The 16533-nt window shown below is 33.6% G+C and overlaps 1 protein-coding gene across 1 annotated transcript in view; it reads right to left on the reverse strand.

The window, feature by feature from the left end:
- The window catches only part of SI (sucrase-isomaltase), a 98883-nt gene that overhangs the window by 10746 nt on the left and 71604 nt on the right, over window positions 1–16533 (reverse strand). The window contains exons 38-44 of the mRNA XM_017503255.2: window positions 8801–8934; window positions 7071–7105; window positions 6868–6984; window positions 4454–4602; window positions 2589–2673; window positions 2453–2509; window positions 1589–1713 (exon numbers count right to left, since the gene is read on the reverse strand). Of these exons, the coding sequence (XP_017358744.1) occupies window positions 1589–1713; window positions 2453–2509; window positions 2589–2673; window positions 4454–4602; window positions 6868–6984; window positions 7071–7105; window positions 8801–8934 (702 nt within the window). The remainder of the gene's footprint in view (window positions 1–1588; window positions 1714–2452; window positions 2510–2588; window positions 2674–4453; window positions 4603–6867; window positions 6985–7070; window positions 7106–8800; window positions 8935–16533) is intronic.

Here is a 16533-nt window from a genome sequence, read left to right on the forward strand (position 1 = left end):
TTGAGATGGAGTCTCACTCTCTTGCCCAGGCTAGAGGAGTATAATGCTGCAATCTCAGCTCACTGCAAACCTCCGCCTCTGGGGTTCAAGCAATTGTCCTGCCTCAGCCTCCCAAGTAGCTGGGACTACAGGCCACCACGTCTGGCTAACTTTTGTACTTTTAGTAGAGATGGGGTTTCACCATATTGGCCAGGCTGGTATCGAACTCCCAACCTTGTAACCTGCCCACCTTAGCCTCCCAAAGTTCTGGGATTATAGCTGTGAGTCACCCCGCCTACTGTCTACATTTTTATAGACTATAATGAGTCAGGAAATATATCACAAGACAGACAAGGGAGGCAGAGAAAGGGAAACAGAAAAATAATGGAAAAGAAAGAGCAATACTGACTTAAATACTGACTTAAAGGTTTATAAAATGGAATATTATTAAGGGCTAAAAAGAAATGAGATACAACCTGGGTATCTCATGGAGGAACCTTAAATGCATACAACTAAGTGAAATAAGTTAAACTGAATGGCTACATTCAGAGGATGTTTAGGGCAGCAAAACAACTCTAAATGACATCAATGGTAGATACATGTCATTACAAATTTCTTTAAACCCAGAGAATCTACAACATCAACAGCGAACCCTAATGTAAACCATGGTCTTTGGGTGATAAGAATTAATGTAGGTTCACCAATTGTAACAAATGTGCTAGCACTGTGGGGGATGTTGAAAATGGTGGAGGCTACGCCTGTGGGCCAGCAGCTGGTAAATGGGAAATCTCTGGACCTTCTCAATTTTGCTGTAAAAAACTGCTCTAAAAAACAAATCTTTTAAAAAAGGTTCATAAGTATTTCCTGTTTTCATAAAGTAAATACTAGATCTTTTCACATGCCAGAAACATAAGATAAAGATCTTGTTGAGGCAGCCATTGAAAATATAGGACATTAAGTTGTCAATACTTCTGCATATTATAGACAGAGATTGTAAAGGTTTAGATTATATTTTTTTCTGGGGATCTTGCTTACTTTAAGAGAAAATATCATGTTGGAAGACAGTTTCCCATGGGTCTCTTGCATTTTTTTTCTATGCCATATACAGATGCACTGACAGCCTGTCTTTTGAGCTGCCTTTCAGGAATGTTTTAAAAATGAGTAATATTGGACAACAGGTGTTTATTTTAATTATTATTATTATTCTTGTTATTTCTGTTACTGTCCAATATGAAAAAAGATAATATCTTTCTTCAAAGCAAATAATGGATAGATTTGTTTGTAGTCCTATAAGACAAGATTTTCCTAAACGTGGAGTTTCTTATTTGTGACACAGACCTCCTACATACCAAACGTCTGCCTGGGCCTCTCCATGTCATCCCCACTGGACTTGGTGGAAAAGAAAACCCTATGCTAAGATGAAGTTCCTGTTTCTTGCTATCCCATAAACAACAAACACCTTTGTCTCTGATCTGACATTCATGATACTGAGGCAGGCTAATGCACTACCTTGGCAATGGGGTAAATTTTCAAACCCTTTCTATTTCTTGACACTGCTAGCATGAAGTATCTCAAAATTTAACCTGAGCTTTGCAAACAGTTCACTTACCTGAAAAATGTGTTTTGAGCTGGCATTTGACATGGAAGGATGTGACCACCACGGACATGTAGGTTTATTGTGTCATAAGGAGCATTAAACGTATGTTGCTGTTCCCTGACCTTAATATCTTCACCCTGGAAATGAAAAGAATGGAATGAAGAACAGGTGGAGCAAGAAGTGGAATCATCAGCAACACTGGTATTTAAGGAGACACATTTATAAAAATCAAATGGTACACTTTCCAATTAAAAAATTAACAACATTTATTCAGAAAATTCTAATTTATTTCACTATAGTAACCATTTTACAATATATATGTATCCCATAACATGATGTTGTACACCTTAAATACACAAAGTGAAATTTATTTTTAAATGCTGAAACTGTTCCTGTGTATCTTATTTTTAAAAAGCATATCTTTAGAATGTAGTTAAATATAAGTCCTCATGATAGCTTTGAAAATCATTTGCAGCATTGTTTTTGTGGCGCTCACATGCCTAAAGTATGTGGATTTTTGAAAGGTGGCAAAAGCTTTCCTTGACTCTCTGTGTACTTCCATTATTCTTGGAAGGACTGAACTACCTTTAATGATCATTTTATATATCCAGTAAAAGCAATTATATTTTTTGTGTAATGTGTAATTTCCATGTTTATTTACTAAAAAAAATGACTACATAAAAGCTATAGCAGAATAAATTAACTCTCCTTTGCTGTGGGTTAATCTGATGCAGCTATATATAATCACTGGAACTATGTAGCTTTCCACCCTTTTTAAGTGGAAAATAAATCCAACACAACATTAATGAAAAGGCTGGGACCAAACAATTACCCATTTCTGTATAGCCAATTCCCCAGAGTGTCTTAAATACTTACCCTATGGTAGTCAAACCAGCGAGCATTGGGGACGTAGGCACTTACACTTTGAACATACTGGAATGTAAATCAATTGCCATTAATTGTATGTAAACCAAAGAATATTTTGTCAACAAAAATATGTGGCAGAACTTACAGGTTCCAGTACCGGGGTAACCATAAATGCTGGACCCCATAAAAACTGCTTGAATATATCCCAGGTTGCTTTTTCATTAAAGAACCTAGACAAAATTATCAGAAATAATTACATTAAAACAAATAACTTTCTACTGAATAACACAAAATCATTATTCAAATCACATTTTGTAGTATGGACTTTTGGATTAAAATGAAAACAAAACTATAAAAAATCAAAAAATTGTACCATTTGGAATGTAACAGTACAATAATAGTACAATGCACAGCAGTATAATACTTTATGAGTAAATCTAGACTGTGACTAAATTTTTTGAGAAAATAGAGAATAGTGATGGACATGTAACATCAATTAAATGAGAAATTACTTTGGAAGAAGGCTAATAGAGATACAAGTATTAACTGCTGAGTATATGATCAACACATTAAAAAAAAACATATTAAAAACACTCTGGAAGAAAATTGTGAGGCATACCATAAGAATCATAATTCATTAAGAGTTTGCCTATCTTAATAACTCTCTGAGTAGAGGATTTACATGCTCCTAAAGGCTCTTTAATATGTTAATGAATTTCTGAATTTGAGATATAAATGATTGGGAAAAACAAAGTTTTTGTTTTTTCATGGTTTAGAAGCCACTATTAAATGTTCACATTTCTTCTCCAATTGAAATAAAAAAGAAAAGTTGTTTCTTAAAATTTGTGTGTTCTTTTGTTGTTGTGGGTTTGTTTTGTTTTGCTTTTTGCCTTATTGGAAACTGAGATTAATGCTGAATTGGAAAGCTGGGCTTACTCCTCCATAAACTCATGAGGGTAGAAACCCAGGTATTCTCAATAGGACAGTAGTCTGTATAAGTGATAATATTTCAGACTAGTGACTCAGCCCAGAGCTGATACTCCAATTATCCTGGGAAGCAAATAAGAAAAATAAAAGGGGTAAAGTCTGTAAAGAAAATGGAAATCAATAAATGTTATAAAAAATAAAGAAGGGATTATGATAGATGATAAATTAGTAAAGCAACCAGAACATCATTTGACTCCAGGAGGAGTCTCTTATTGTTTTAGGAAAACTGGGTCTCCTATCCTATCATCAAATTTGAAGGCATACCAATCATCTTCTTATTTTGGTAAGTTTACTTTGGGTATTATTGTTTTAATGTGGGTAAATATTTACCTTTCTTTAAAACTGGCTTATCGATAGTGAAATCTAACAAATCATCTCATTGAATTACTCTGGTAACACAGGGCGCACAAAAGCTAAATATATTGTGATTATTCAGGGTTTGTTTTGTTTTTCTGTTAGATTGCATGCATTGTTTTTTGTAATATTTACAATAAGAATTTGCTTGTATTCAACTTAAAAATAAAACGGGTGAAAATTTTTGCAAATATGCTCCATGAAATAGAATTTCAAGGTTTGGTCATATATCAGGTGGAGCTTTAAGAGGTGAATCCAAAACAAATTTGTAAGGATAATGTTGGAACTGCTCCTGTGTATAAACTGCAATAAACCTTGATTAATTAAATCATGAGAGACATTATTTATCTCCCAAGAAATTTTGAAAACACTCAATGTAAGCATGTATAAAAAGCATCTAGAACAATACCTAGCATACAGTAGTTATTCTGAAATAGAATTATTTCTTTTTAATAACAAATTAACATGGTTCACTATTTAATGGCTTATGCTAGACTATTTATTAGTGGACACATTTGTGTAAATGCTTTATTAATCCAAAATGTATGTGAAAATAACAATGGAAAAGTTACCAATCTCAAATGGTTTATATTGGACTAGAAGAGATCACTGGGAAAATTAAATGGAAAGTATCTCTCTGCGTTAAGAGAAAACAAACTTTGTACTTACTCATGCAAAAGGGGTCGGATAACAGTGCCACCATGGGCATGAATTTCATGCATTTGTGTATAGAAATAGGGCAATAATGTATATCTAATATTTAGAATATTCCTTGACATTTCAGCAAAAGTTTCATTCCAGGAAGCGGGATCTTGTCTCTGAAATAAAAAATAACATAGTTAACAGCTCTTTTACTTGTTTAAATCATAATATTCAAATTCATATTTGAAGAACTAAAAAGTAAGAAATGATATTAATTCATTGTCATGTGCTATGTACTTTTTTTTTCCAAAAATCTTAGGCAATAATATTTCTATCACATGGTAAAGAGAAAAGGCACAAAATATTTTAATAAGAGAAATTCAAATTAAGTCCATTGTTTGATTTAGTTTAACTGAACATATCCGAAGAGTTCACATTTTAATGGATGACAAATACATTGTCAATTAGGTGATAAAGTGATAAGCTTAGGAGAGAAATAAAATGATATGCTATCCAAAGTGGATTGAAACAAACACAGACAAGTAGAGTAAATGATGGTGACCATACACATTGCGGATCTTCAGGTGAAATGAACACATTATGGTGTCAAAGAATACACAGTACAAATAGAAGAGAAGACCTAAAGTTCAATGTAAGGAAAGAACACACCTGAGTGTGCTCTGGAATACACACTCCAGCTCAAAATACTAAAATTTTTAGTCTAAGATTTAGAGTGGAAGTTTAAAAGTCTACAAAAAAGCTTTTGTGCATATTAGTTAAAAATAATAAGCAAGAAAAGTTACTACTCTTTTATATTTTATTTTGCACCGGGGAATAAACAAAGCTACCACAAAGCTTCAGGAAGATACATTTTAAATGTCTTTCATGGACGTCAGCATGACTGGGACTCTTTATAGCTGTGTCATAGCTGTGAAGATTCCAAATTTTCTGCATTTCGGGAGGAAGAAAGTTTTAACAAAAATTTAGGGTCATGGCTGTTACATGCAGTATTACAACAGAGAAACCCTTGAAAGTAAAAATTGTCCCTCCTTGCCATGTATGTACCTATACAACAATCCTGTATGATCTGCACATGTACCCCAGAACCTAAAGTACAATTTAAAAATAATAATAATAAAATAAAGAAGAATAAAATAGGGAAAGTGTAAAGAACAAAGAATAAATTGGTAAACATTTTTTTTAAAAAGTTATCCAAGAACTATTAAACTATATGTGATCCTATTGCTGGTATTCCAAAGTTAAGAAGAAAAAGGCAAAGATAATATCTGTTATTTATTGGCCTCATTAATATGATTGTAGTTGTAACATGTTGATACACAAGCACCTAATTCTAAACCATATAATTAGATTCATACAATTCAATAGTTCAGTTGCACCAACTCGTGTTTAAACTTAAGTAGAGGTTTCTGTCCTCTAGATTTTTATTTAGAAATACTTCCTCAGTCTTTCCCTCCTTCTGCATCTGAGTTTTCCTCAAAAACTCCCACCACATTACAATCTTTGGGTCTTTTACTGTGTTCCTCCCATGTGGAATTCTCCTCCATATATTTATATTGATTAAACTTCCACACCCATCTCTGCTCTAGTATTCCTTCATTTAGTACCTGACACTTTTTCTAAAGCAGAATCTCTATAAAACTCCATCACTTTAGCTTAGTCTATTTTTCCCTTAGAGACATTTATTTGTATCTGACATATTACATAAATAATGGTCTACTATTTATATACCTTTATAGAATATATAAATCATTTGAGAAAGGACTTGGTAAATATGAAATAGTAGACTCTCGATGAAGAATCTCTGTCCAAGCTTTCAGTGATTCATGCTCTTCTCTCCCAATATTACAGCCTTCTCAACTGCATTATTGACAGGAAGTTTTCCTGTTAAAATATTACTGTTTCATCAAATTATATCTCTATTGTCCAACTTTCAGCTTCTTTCAAAACATGGTTCCATTCTGCCTACAATCCTTGTATTTCACATTTTCTACAAGACATCCTACTCTCTGTTTCTACCCAAGTTTCCCATGAGGGAGCATAAAGATTTCACATCACATCATAAGCTCTGCCATTTAGTCACATAGGAAGAACACATCTATTAAAGACCAACTCTGTCTCTAACGTTTCCATAAGGTGCATTTTGCTAATTTATCATTTCTCTGCATTTCTTCACTGAAAGTCAGCATCATGAAATTTAGTGCTTATTTAGATATTGGCTCTAACTGTTCATAATTTTCCATAATGTTTAGTAATGTCTCCCTAGTTACTCAAAAAAAAGTTCCTCCAGACAATTTTCTGAGTACTCCAGAAATATATATAACATCAATAAATATGCCAGCTAACCAAGCCATGTACACCAAAGTATAATGAAGCATAGCCCAAGTAAGACAAGATTGAAAGTAAATGTAGCAATTACATACCCTGGTATTTGCAATGTTGTGATTCCTTGAGTATGGGTAAAATGCCCCAAGTTGCATCCAGCGGGCACAGAGGTGATATTCTGAGTTGTTGAAGAAACCACAGATGTCTGCTCCAGTCTAAAATATATTGCTGTAATTAGTTAACTTTGAATAGTTTATGAATATTTATAATTTATGAAGATAAAAGGAATAAAGCTACTTACATATGATATTCCAAAGAGACTAAATTCCATCATACCTTAAAAAGTTAAAAAAAGAAATCTTAGAAAGCTATTATTTCATCTATTTTAATATTGATTTTTATTTCTATTTATAAAGATGCTCTTTTTAATATCAACCTCCAAACATGAAACATTTTTCAGATTATTAATACAATTGTCTATTCCTTCTCATCATGTTCATACATTTTGACTGGTAGCATTGATGAGATTTACAAAAATAAGATACTATAAGCTTTCTTCACACTTGCAAGATGACATATTTAGAGCACAAATACATTATAAACATACTATAGTGCAAGAAGAGAGTGACGTCCACAGCTTCATTTTTGAAAATAAAGATGCTATTTCTGCACTTATTTAACTACGGGTCTTATTGAACTATAGGTTCAATTTGCTTCAGACTATCACTTGAAATAATTAGAATCATCCTTATTAAGCAAAATCCCCGAAAGTGTAATCAGTCAATTCTATAAAATAGAATGAATGTGATTTCTGAGCTCTTCTTTTAAAGGAATATTTCTAAGAATTGTTTTCCTTGAATTTATTTACCAACAATGAACAAATATTAAGACTAAACATATAGCAGAAAAGTATCTATTTCCTTTTTAAAATGAAAATGTCTCATTTAGCACTTATTCGACTATTGTCAAAAATTCTTTCCAAATTTGGTCAGAAATGTTTCATGTGTTAGTATCTATCAGTGATTTATATTCCCTAGAATCTTTTTAATTTTAGTTTCAGAAGTACATTTGCAGGTGTATTATTTAGGTAACTTGCTTGTCACAACGGTTTTGTGTACAGATTATTTTGTAACCCAGATTATTTTATCAACCCAATAGGCTGTTACTCAATCCTCACCCTCCTCCCAAACTCTGACATCATATAGGCCCTGGTGTCAGTTGTTCCCTTCTTTGTGTCCATATGTACACAGCATTCAGCTCCCAGTTATAAGTGAGAACATGCGGTATTTTGTTTTCTATTGCTGTGTTAGTTTGCTTAGGATAATGGCCTCCAGCTCTGTCCATGTCCCTGCAGATGCCATGATCTCATTTTTTTATGGCTGTATAGTGTTCTATGGTGTATATTTAAGACATTTATGGGCATTTAGGCTGATTCTAGGTCTTTGGTGAATAGTGAATTGGCGAATTCTATGTCTTTGGTGAATAGTGCTGTAATGAACTTTCGTGTGTGTATCTTTATGGTAGGATAATTTCTATCTCTCTGAGTATATACCCACTAATAGGATTTCTGGGTTAAATGGTCATTATGTTTTTAGCTCTTTGAGGACTCATTATACTCCTTTCCACAATAGTTTAATTAATATAACCTATCATCAACAGTGTACGTGTCCCCTTTTCTCCACAACTTCGACAGCATCTGTTATTTTTTTGACTTTTTAATAACAGACATCAAATCTAGAATTTCTATTTATTTATCTTTATTAGCTCTAGATGTTATCTTTTCCGGCTCCTGCCCTTTTCAGCAAGGAAACTGAGGCCAAAAACAATGACACTACTTCCTCAAAATGAACTAGTTGGAGATCATTAGTTTCTGGACAGCACCCTCAATATGGCTTCCTGGCCCACTGTCTTTATCTGATGCTATATGTCATAAAGTATGATGCGAAAAACAAAATTCTGAGGACTTATAAAGTTTATGACCTAACACCAGCAAAAGACAAAATAATAATAAAGATGGCGACTTTCATTTACCAATGATCGATTTGTCCAAGTTGTCCCACCGTGCATAGTTGTCTCCAAGCCAGTGTCCTCCCCATCGTCCACCAGTGGGAAACGTGGAACGAGAAATAACAATTCCTCTTTTTCCAGTTGTCTTCTGCAGTGCGCTAATATAGTGAAGAAGTATTTTTGTGTTTTTACGTGAGATATTTTCTCCAAATATATTTAATTATGACTGCTTTGTAAAAAAAAAATTGTGATTTCTGGTGCTGATGTTTTCTCTTATTACAACTAGCACTTTATAAATTTGTCTTCTCTCATTAAAAAATTATAAAATCCTCAGAAGCATAAAGGATATCTTTTTTTTTTAATCAGGGTGGCATGCAGATATTAAGAGGACTTTATATATCTCTTCAATGGATACAAGTTAAATCAATCATTAATGGAATGAAATCAACAAATTCATCACATTGAGCTTTTAATTTTATTTTAATGTATTTTTAATAAAGACCTATGCTTTAGATATTCATTGCTCCATCCTTTCTCAACTGTAACATCTCAACATTTAATGTACATATTACTGTACAGAGAATGCCTACAATCATACTCTTTACTTTAAAGGTTAAAGAGAGCAAAGTATTCTTGGATCTTGAAAATAAAAAGAATTGCTCCATTTCAAGCGTAGAATCCATTGGAAGTAAGATGTTCTCATCAGAATGGGTTGTGTAAATGAAATAATATGATTTATTTCCCTCCTCAGTCTTTGGAGAATAAGTTTAATGACATGCATGTTAAAATATACTCTAGCTTTAGAAACAAAATGCAGTAATTATTTTATGTCATCTGCATCTATTATCCTCTATCTTCTTTTCTTTGCTCTCTGCCTTTCTCTCTGACTGAACACTGAGATTACATTATAAGAGTATTAATAATATTGTACTATAATATTACTTGGAAATAAAAATTTTATATTTATATTATTCAAATAATATGAACTGAATAAGAGCTACAGAACTATAGTAGAAGAAGTTGCCACAAATACACACTTAGGCAGGCTTTACTGGGCACTAACACATTATCAATAGTATTGAATCCTTTCCTCATTACAGCTGGATCCCAATGTTTGTATATATATAAAGCTCCATCCATGACACCTTGAGATTCCTAAAGTCAAGTGCTATGCTTTAGTCTTCCTTTCATGCCTTATATCTAATACAATGCTTGGCATGTAATAGTAGCTCAAGGAATTTTGGAATTAATAAATGTCACAAGTCATAAGTACAGGAAACTAAAAGTGTATTAAACAGACATAATATATTGAACCATCTTTTGCTAATAAAGGCAATATTGTTCACTTAAAACTTTCTACTTCTAAATTGTCCCTCTTTTAAACACAAAAAAAGAAAACTATCTTCATTGCTTAATTTTTTCATAACAAATATAAAAGGACCATTAAGAAATATTAATATTTTAAATATACATTATATATTTTTCAAAAGTTTAATAAGAAATATATGTATAGGCCAGACGGGGTGGCTCATGCCTGTACTTCCAGCAATTTGGGAGGCCAAGACAGGCAAATCACCTGAAATCAGGATTTCGAGACCAGTCTGGCTAACATGGTGAAACTCCTTCTCTATTAAAAATACAAACATTAGCTGGTCGTGGTAGTAAGCGTCTGTAATCCCAGCTACTTGGGAGGCTGAGGCAGAAGAGCCACTTGAACCTGGGAAGTGGAGGTTGCAGTGAGCCAAGATCGTGTCTTGACAAAGCAAGACTCCCTCTCAAAAAAATAAAAAGAAAACAAGAAAAGAGAGCAATGTATAAATATGAACAGTATAATTGATGATAATTCTATAAATCTATGTGAAGATGTAGTTTCAGAGATTAGTTTGCAAACAAAATTAATTTTAACTAATATAAAAATCATTTACAAGGACAGGGTTTTCACCAATTCTTAATATGTTCACATACAAGACAATTATATTTCTGGAGGAGTTCTTTTATTCTCCATTGTGTATCTTACACTTGCAAAGATTCTTTCCTGATGCTTTAAATTGATAGCTGAATATCTGCTTTCTCAGGTTTCTGATGTAAGGATTCTACATAAAGTAGTTTCACACAATGGGTACAAAGTTACAGTTAAGTAGACAAAATTTAGCAAGGTGACTATAGCTAATGTATTGTATATTTCAGAATAGCTAAAATAATTTTAAATGTTCTCACTACAAAGAAATGATAAATACCTGAGAAGATGAATAAGCTAATTAGCTTTATTTGATCCTTCCACACTGTATAATGTGTCAAAACATCACAATTTACTCCATCAATTATTACTCTTGTTAATTGTAAATTAAAATAGAACTATAAAAGAAATGAAGTTTTTTCATGACAATTTTCTCTTAAGGGAATTCTAACCTCTTATATAAGAGGAATCTCCTCTGTAAACCCTCACATAGAATATTAATTTGTTTATTTTAAAAAATCTATAAACAAGAGACCACTTCCTCTTGAGAAATGTTAAGTTGTTGAGAAATGTTGTTTATAAATATTGATGCATGCTGACTGTATGATAGAATATATTGTTTTCTAGAAAGAACAATGGCAACGAAAACCCTGCTCCCCCCCACCACACACACAGAGTAGGAAACTACTTAGGGCATTCCAAAGTGGTAGGAAAATATATGAATGTCATACACCTGTTAAAATAATTCCTTAAGATAGCTGACCCTGCCCCCGTGGCTCCCTCGTGGAGAATACTTTGTAGGTTGGTTGTGATCAATGGTAAGTGGGCACCAGCTGACTACTTGTGTTATGAAAAAATACCGAACACCTGTTTGCTAATCATGATTCCCCTGTTCAGAGAGAATAAATATGTGGGTCAGAGTCTACTCAGGGCCCTCAGCCTGGATTGCTGTCAGCCCCTGAGTTTCTCCATTCAGAAGGCTGCTGGCCCCCTGCATACACCCACTTTGCTGTTCTATCTGGGTGTCTGCCTCTCATTTCCTTCACCACTGCCTGGTTGGGGGGTCTCTGCAGCTGAGCCTGTTCTTGGTAACTTCCTATAGTATACAATGCCCCCACCTCAAAAAGGCACTCTTATTTTTCCAGAAAGGTACATTAAATATAGCAAAGCAATATAATTTTCCGTGTTGCAAATTTTTCCGGTTTATAAGAATATCTGCAAAAATAATTGATAACTATTGACTTTTTCCATTCCAGTCTACAATTACAAAACTCTTTGGCACCTGTGTAATAAAACACAACCTAAACATCCAGAGGGACTCAAAGCTGTTTAATTTTCTAAGTCCTCTTTAATGAGTCCTCTCTAATCTCTGATGTCTTTATAGCTATTGGTAAATATGGAAATATACATGTAGTTACATAATCCTTGATATTTGTCTGAAATTTAAACCCACAATTTGAAGTAGCTTTTTAAATGTATTTCTTTCTACATTTGAAGAATAGGCTTTATTTCGGTAAAATATTGAATTTTAAATTACAAGAGAAGAAAGCAATTGAAGACTGAAAAATTTTGTGTGGGATTTCTATATGAAGCTTTTTTTATTTGTCATTGGTGCCCATGATTCTTTCTGTAAACTATTTGTAATTCCTCAAGATGATTAAATTCTGTTCCTGAATCCACCCAACCTATTCTTTTGTTGGGTTTTTTGTTTGTTTCCTATTAAGTCAAAGAGCACAGTAGCAAGAAATAGATAACTGTCAAATATGTAGCAGTTTGTAAGACAGAAAATAAGTCACCAAAAGAACAAAATGCTATGGTCTGGATAACATGAGAAAAAAAAATATGTTTATACTTTGTTCAGTTTTCCTCAATGTTAAACAGAAAGACTTTACTCTTCATAATTTGCTTAAATGTAACATGTACCTTATTTATAGTGTTCTTTCACATTGGTCAAGATCTTTATACATTTAATCAAAATATTCAATCTCTAAAATTTTCTGAGTTCAACACCGCATGTTCTCACTCATAGGCGGGTGTTGAACAATGAGAACACACGGACACAGGGAGAGGAGCACTACACACTGGGGTCAGTTGGGGGGAAATAGGGGATGGACGGTGGGGGGTGGGGAGCTGGGGAGAGATAGCAAGGGGAGTTCAAGATTTTTTTTAAGTGAAAAATAAAATATTAAGAAAGTACCTGAAACATGAAAAATCTAAGGCTATGTATAAATTAGGCTACTTAATGTTTAAACCAATTAAATCTGCTCAGTTTAAGTAATGTGGTTGACACTTGTACTGAAAAAATTGTATGAACAAGAGCAAAATTAGCACTCATAAGTTTATGTATTTTAATTTCATTTTAAAGGATATTCCATGGAAGATTGTGCTGATTTTCTCTTCATAATTTTACTTAAAAATGGAAATGGACCTTACATATGCTTAAATACCTCTGCATTTCCACTATTTGAAAATTTACCTGTATCTACCTTGAACTTATCAAAACCACTTTGATACCTGAGAGTATAATAGAATAATGATAGATTTATTTAAATTTACTAAGCATCCACAATGTATTAGGGACCATGTTTGACTCTGCAATGTGCTTCGCAAGTATAATTTTTTCCTGTCTTCTATGGAGAGGAATTAATATATATTTTTTAATTTTGTTAATGCTGCATACTTTCAACTCAAAGCATGTAATTTTTGCCAATGAGATCATCAGTCAGTTCTCAATATTCTGGTTCTTTTTAATGTCTACAGTTTTAGTTAAAGTAAATTTAGCTGTGGATAATTATGCCCCAATTAATCAAAAGCAACATTGGCCCCAATAAAAAGGCATTGTTCAATATCAGTTTGTTCACTCTTAAAATGACTTAGGGTTTTATTTTTAGATTTGGTGAACAAGTGAGTTTTTGATCATATATTCACCTATTCTGACTTGAATAAGAGTTAATTGCTAGAAATAAGATAAGTAGGTTTTACTGTGAGAAATTTTGTCCATACTCTTTACTCCAAAATGCTTTTTATTGTTTTATCAACTTCAGTTACTTGTTAGAGCAGAAGTTTTCAACCCTGTATGTTCATTAGAAATGCCTGGAAAGCTTTTACATATTCAGATGCTCAGGCTATAAAAGAACCCAATTAAATAAGAATTTATTTAAGAAATCACAATCCTTCTATTAATTGAAAATAAAAAAACATACAACAGATATACAAAATATAAAAAGCAAGAAATTAAATACCACCAGAGAAGAGGAAAATAGGAAGAAAAGAAAGAGGAATGAGAAGACTATTAATCAGAAAACAAATAACAAAATGGTGGGAGTAAGTCTGTACTTAGCAGTAATGAAATTGAATAGAAAAGGACTAAGCTCTCCAATAAAAAGACAGAGGGTGGCTGAACAGATAAAAAAGGAAGACCCAATGAAACAGTCAACAAAGTGAAAAGATAAACCACAGAATGGGAGAAAATGTTTGCAAAATACTCATTTGACAAGAAATTAACAATCTGAATATATAAGGAGCTCAAACAACTCTATAGGAAAAACTTCTAATAATCTGATTTAAAAATGGGCAAAAGATTTGAGCAGGCATTTCTCAAAAGAAGACATACAAATGACAAACAGGCATATGAAAAAGTACGCAGCATCACTGATCATCAGAGAAATGCAAATCACAACTACAATGAGATATCATCTCACCCTAATTAAAATGGCTTTTATCCAAAGACAGCCGATAACAAATGCTGTTGAAGCTGTGGAGAAAAGGGAATGCTCATTCACTGTAGGTGAGAATGTAAATTCATTTAACCTCTATGAAGAACAGTTTGAAGTTTCCTCAAAATACTGAAAATAGAACTACTATATGATCCAGCACTCCCACTTCTGGATATATATCCAAAAGAAAAGAAACCAATATATCAAAATGATACCTTCACTCCCATGTTTGTTACAGCACTGTTTGAATAGCCAAGTTTGGAAGCAACTTTAGTGTCCATGGACAGATGTTTAGATAAAGTAAACGTGGTACACATACACAATGGAGTACTATGCAGCTATAAAAAAAGAATAAAATCCTGCCACTTGCAACAACATGTATGAAACTGGTGACTATTGTGTTAAATGAATTAAGTCAGAAACAGAGAGACAAACTTCATATGTTCCAACTTATTGTGGGTGCTAAAAATATTTTATAAAGCAAAACACTGACATCACGAAGATAGACAGTAGAAGGATAGTTACCAGAGGCTGGGAAGGGTAGTATGGGGGTGCAGGGAAAGCAGGTGTTATGGTTTGGCTCCATGATCCTACCCAAATCTCATCAGGGATTGCAATCCCCACCTGTCAATGGAGGGACCTGGTGGGAGATTATTGCATCATGGTGGCAGTTTCTGCTATGCTGTTCTCGTGATAGTGAGTTAGTTCTCAGGAGAGCTGATGGTTTTAAAGTATGGTAGTTCCTCCTTCACTATCTTTGTCTCCTGAAGTTATGTAAGATGTGCCTTGTTTGTCTTTCACCATCTGCCATGATTATAAGTTTCTGAGGACTCCCCAGCCTTGCAGGAGTGTGAGTCAACTCAACTTCTTTAAACCGCCCAGTCTTTAAATAAGCATCTTTAAATTACCCAGTCTCAGGTAGTATCTTTATGGCAGACCGAAAACAGACTAATACAGCAGGGGTAGTTAATGAGTACTACATACATAGTTAGAAAGAATGAATAACATATAGTATTTGATAGCACAACAGGGGATAGTCAATAATAGTTCAATTGTACACTTTTTAAAAACCCTAGGAGTATAACTGGATTGTTTGTAACACAAAGGATAAATGCTTGAAGAGGTAATTACTTCTGTTTTCCATGATGTGAGTACTGTGTCTTGCATGCTTGTATCAAAGTATCTCACATACTCAATATATATATACAGTTAGAAAAATCTAAAACCTAAAAAGAAAATCTCAGTGTTTATAACGCATTGTTAAAAGTCAGTGATCTACAACTGCAGTTTCTGATATGGTAGTCACTAGTTATCTATTATTTCATATTTAATTATTTTATGTTACTTAATTAAAATTAAATGGCTTTAAAATTCCATTCCTGAATCACCCTGGACACATTGTTCCATGGCCATATATGGCTGGTGAGTACCACACTGGCACCCAGAATTGTTGAAGATCTCTATGTATTTATTTACGTTTTGAGAAAGGGTATTGCATTGTTGCCCAGACTGGAATGCAGTGGCAGGAGCACTGTTTACTGCAGTCTCAACCTCCTGGGCCGAAGTCATCCTCCTATCTCAGCCTGCCAAAGTGTTGGGATTACAAGCATAAGCTATTATGCCTGGCCAGAAGATTTCTATCATTGCAAAACTTGTATTGGTTAGTGCTAATAAAGACTTGATTTTCACTGAATGGTCTTCAGTCTATCATCATTGGCCTTATTGAACTGTTTGTCAAAAACACAGATAATTAGTATGATCACTGACATTTGAGAAGCTCAAGATCATTAAAACTGCTCTAACTTACTAATAATGAATTTATTTATTTTAGGTTTTTTATATTCATTTTGAAACAGAGTTTCACTCTGTTGACAGGTTGGAGTGCAATGGCACAATCTCAGCTTACTGCAACCTCCACCTCCCAGGTTCCAGGGGTTCTTGTGCCTCAGCCTCCCAAGTAGTTGGGACCACAGGTGCACACCACGACAGCTGGCTAATTTTTTGTATTTTTAGTAGAGACAGGGTTTCACCATGTTGGCCATGTTGGCCAGGCTGGTCTTGAACTCCTGGTCTCAAGTGATCTG

The sequence above is a fragment of the Cebus imitator genome, unplaced genomic scaffold (genome assembly GCF_001604975.1).
Source record: "Cebus imitator isolate Cc_AM_T3 unplaced genomic scaffold, Cebus_imitator-1.0 Scaffold308, whole genome shotgun sequence".
Classification (NCBI taxonomy): domain Eukaryota; kingdom Metazoa; phylum Chordata; class Mammalia; order Primates; family Cebidae; genus Cebus; species Cebus imitator.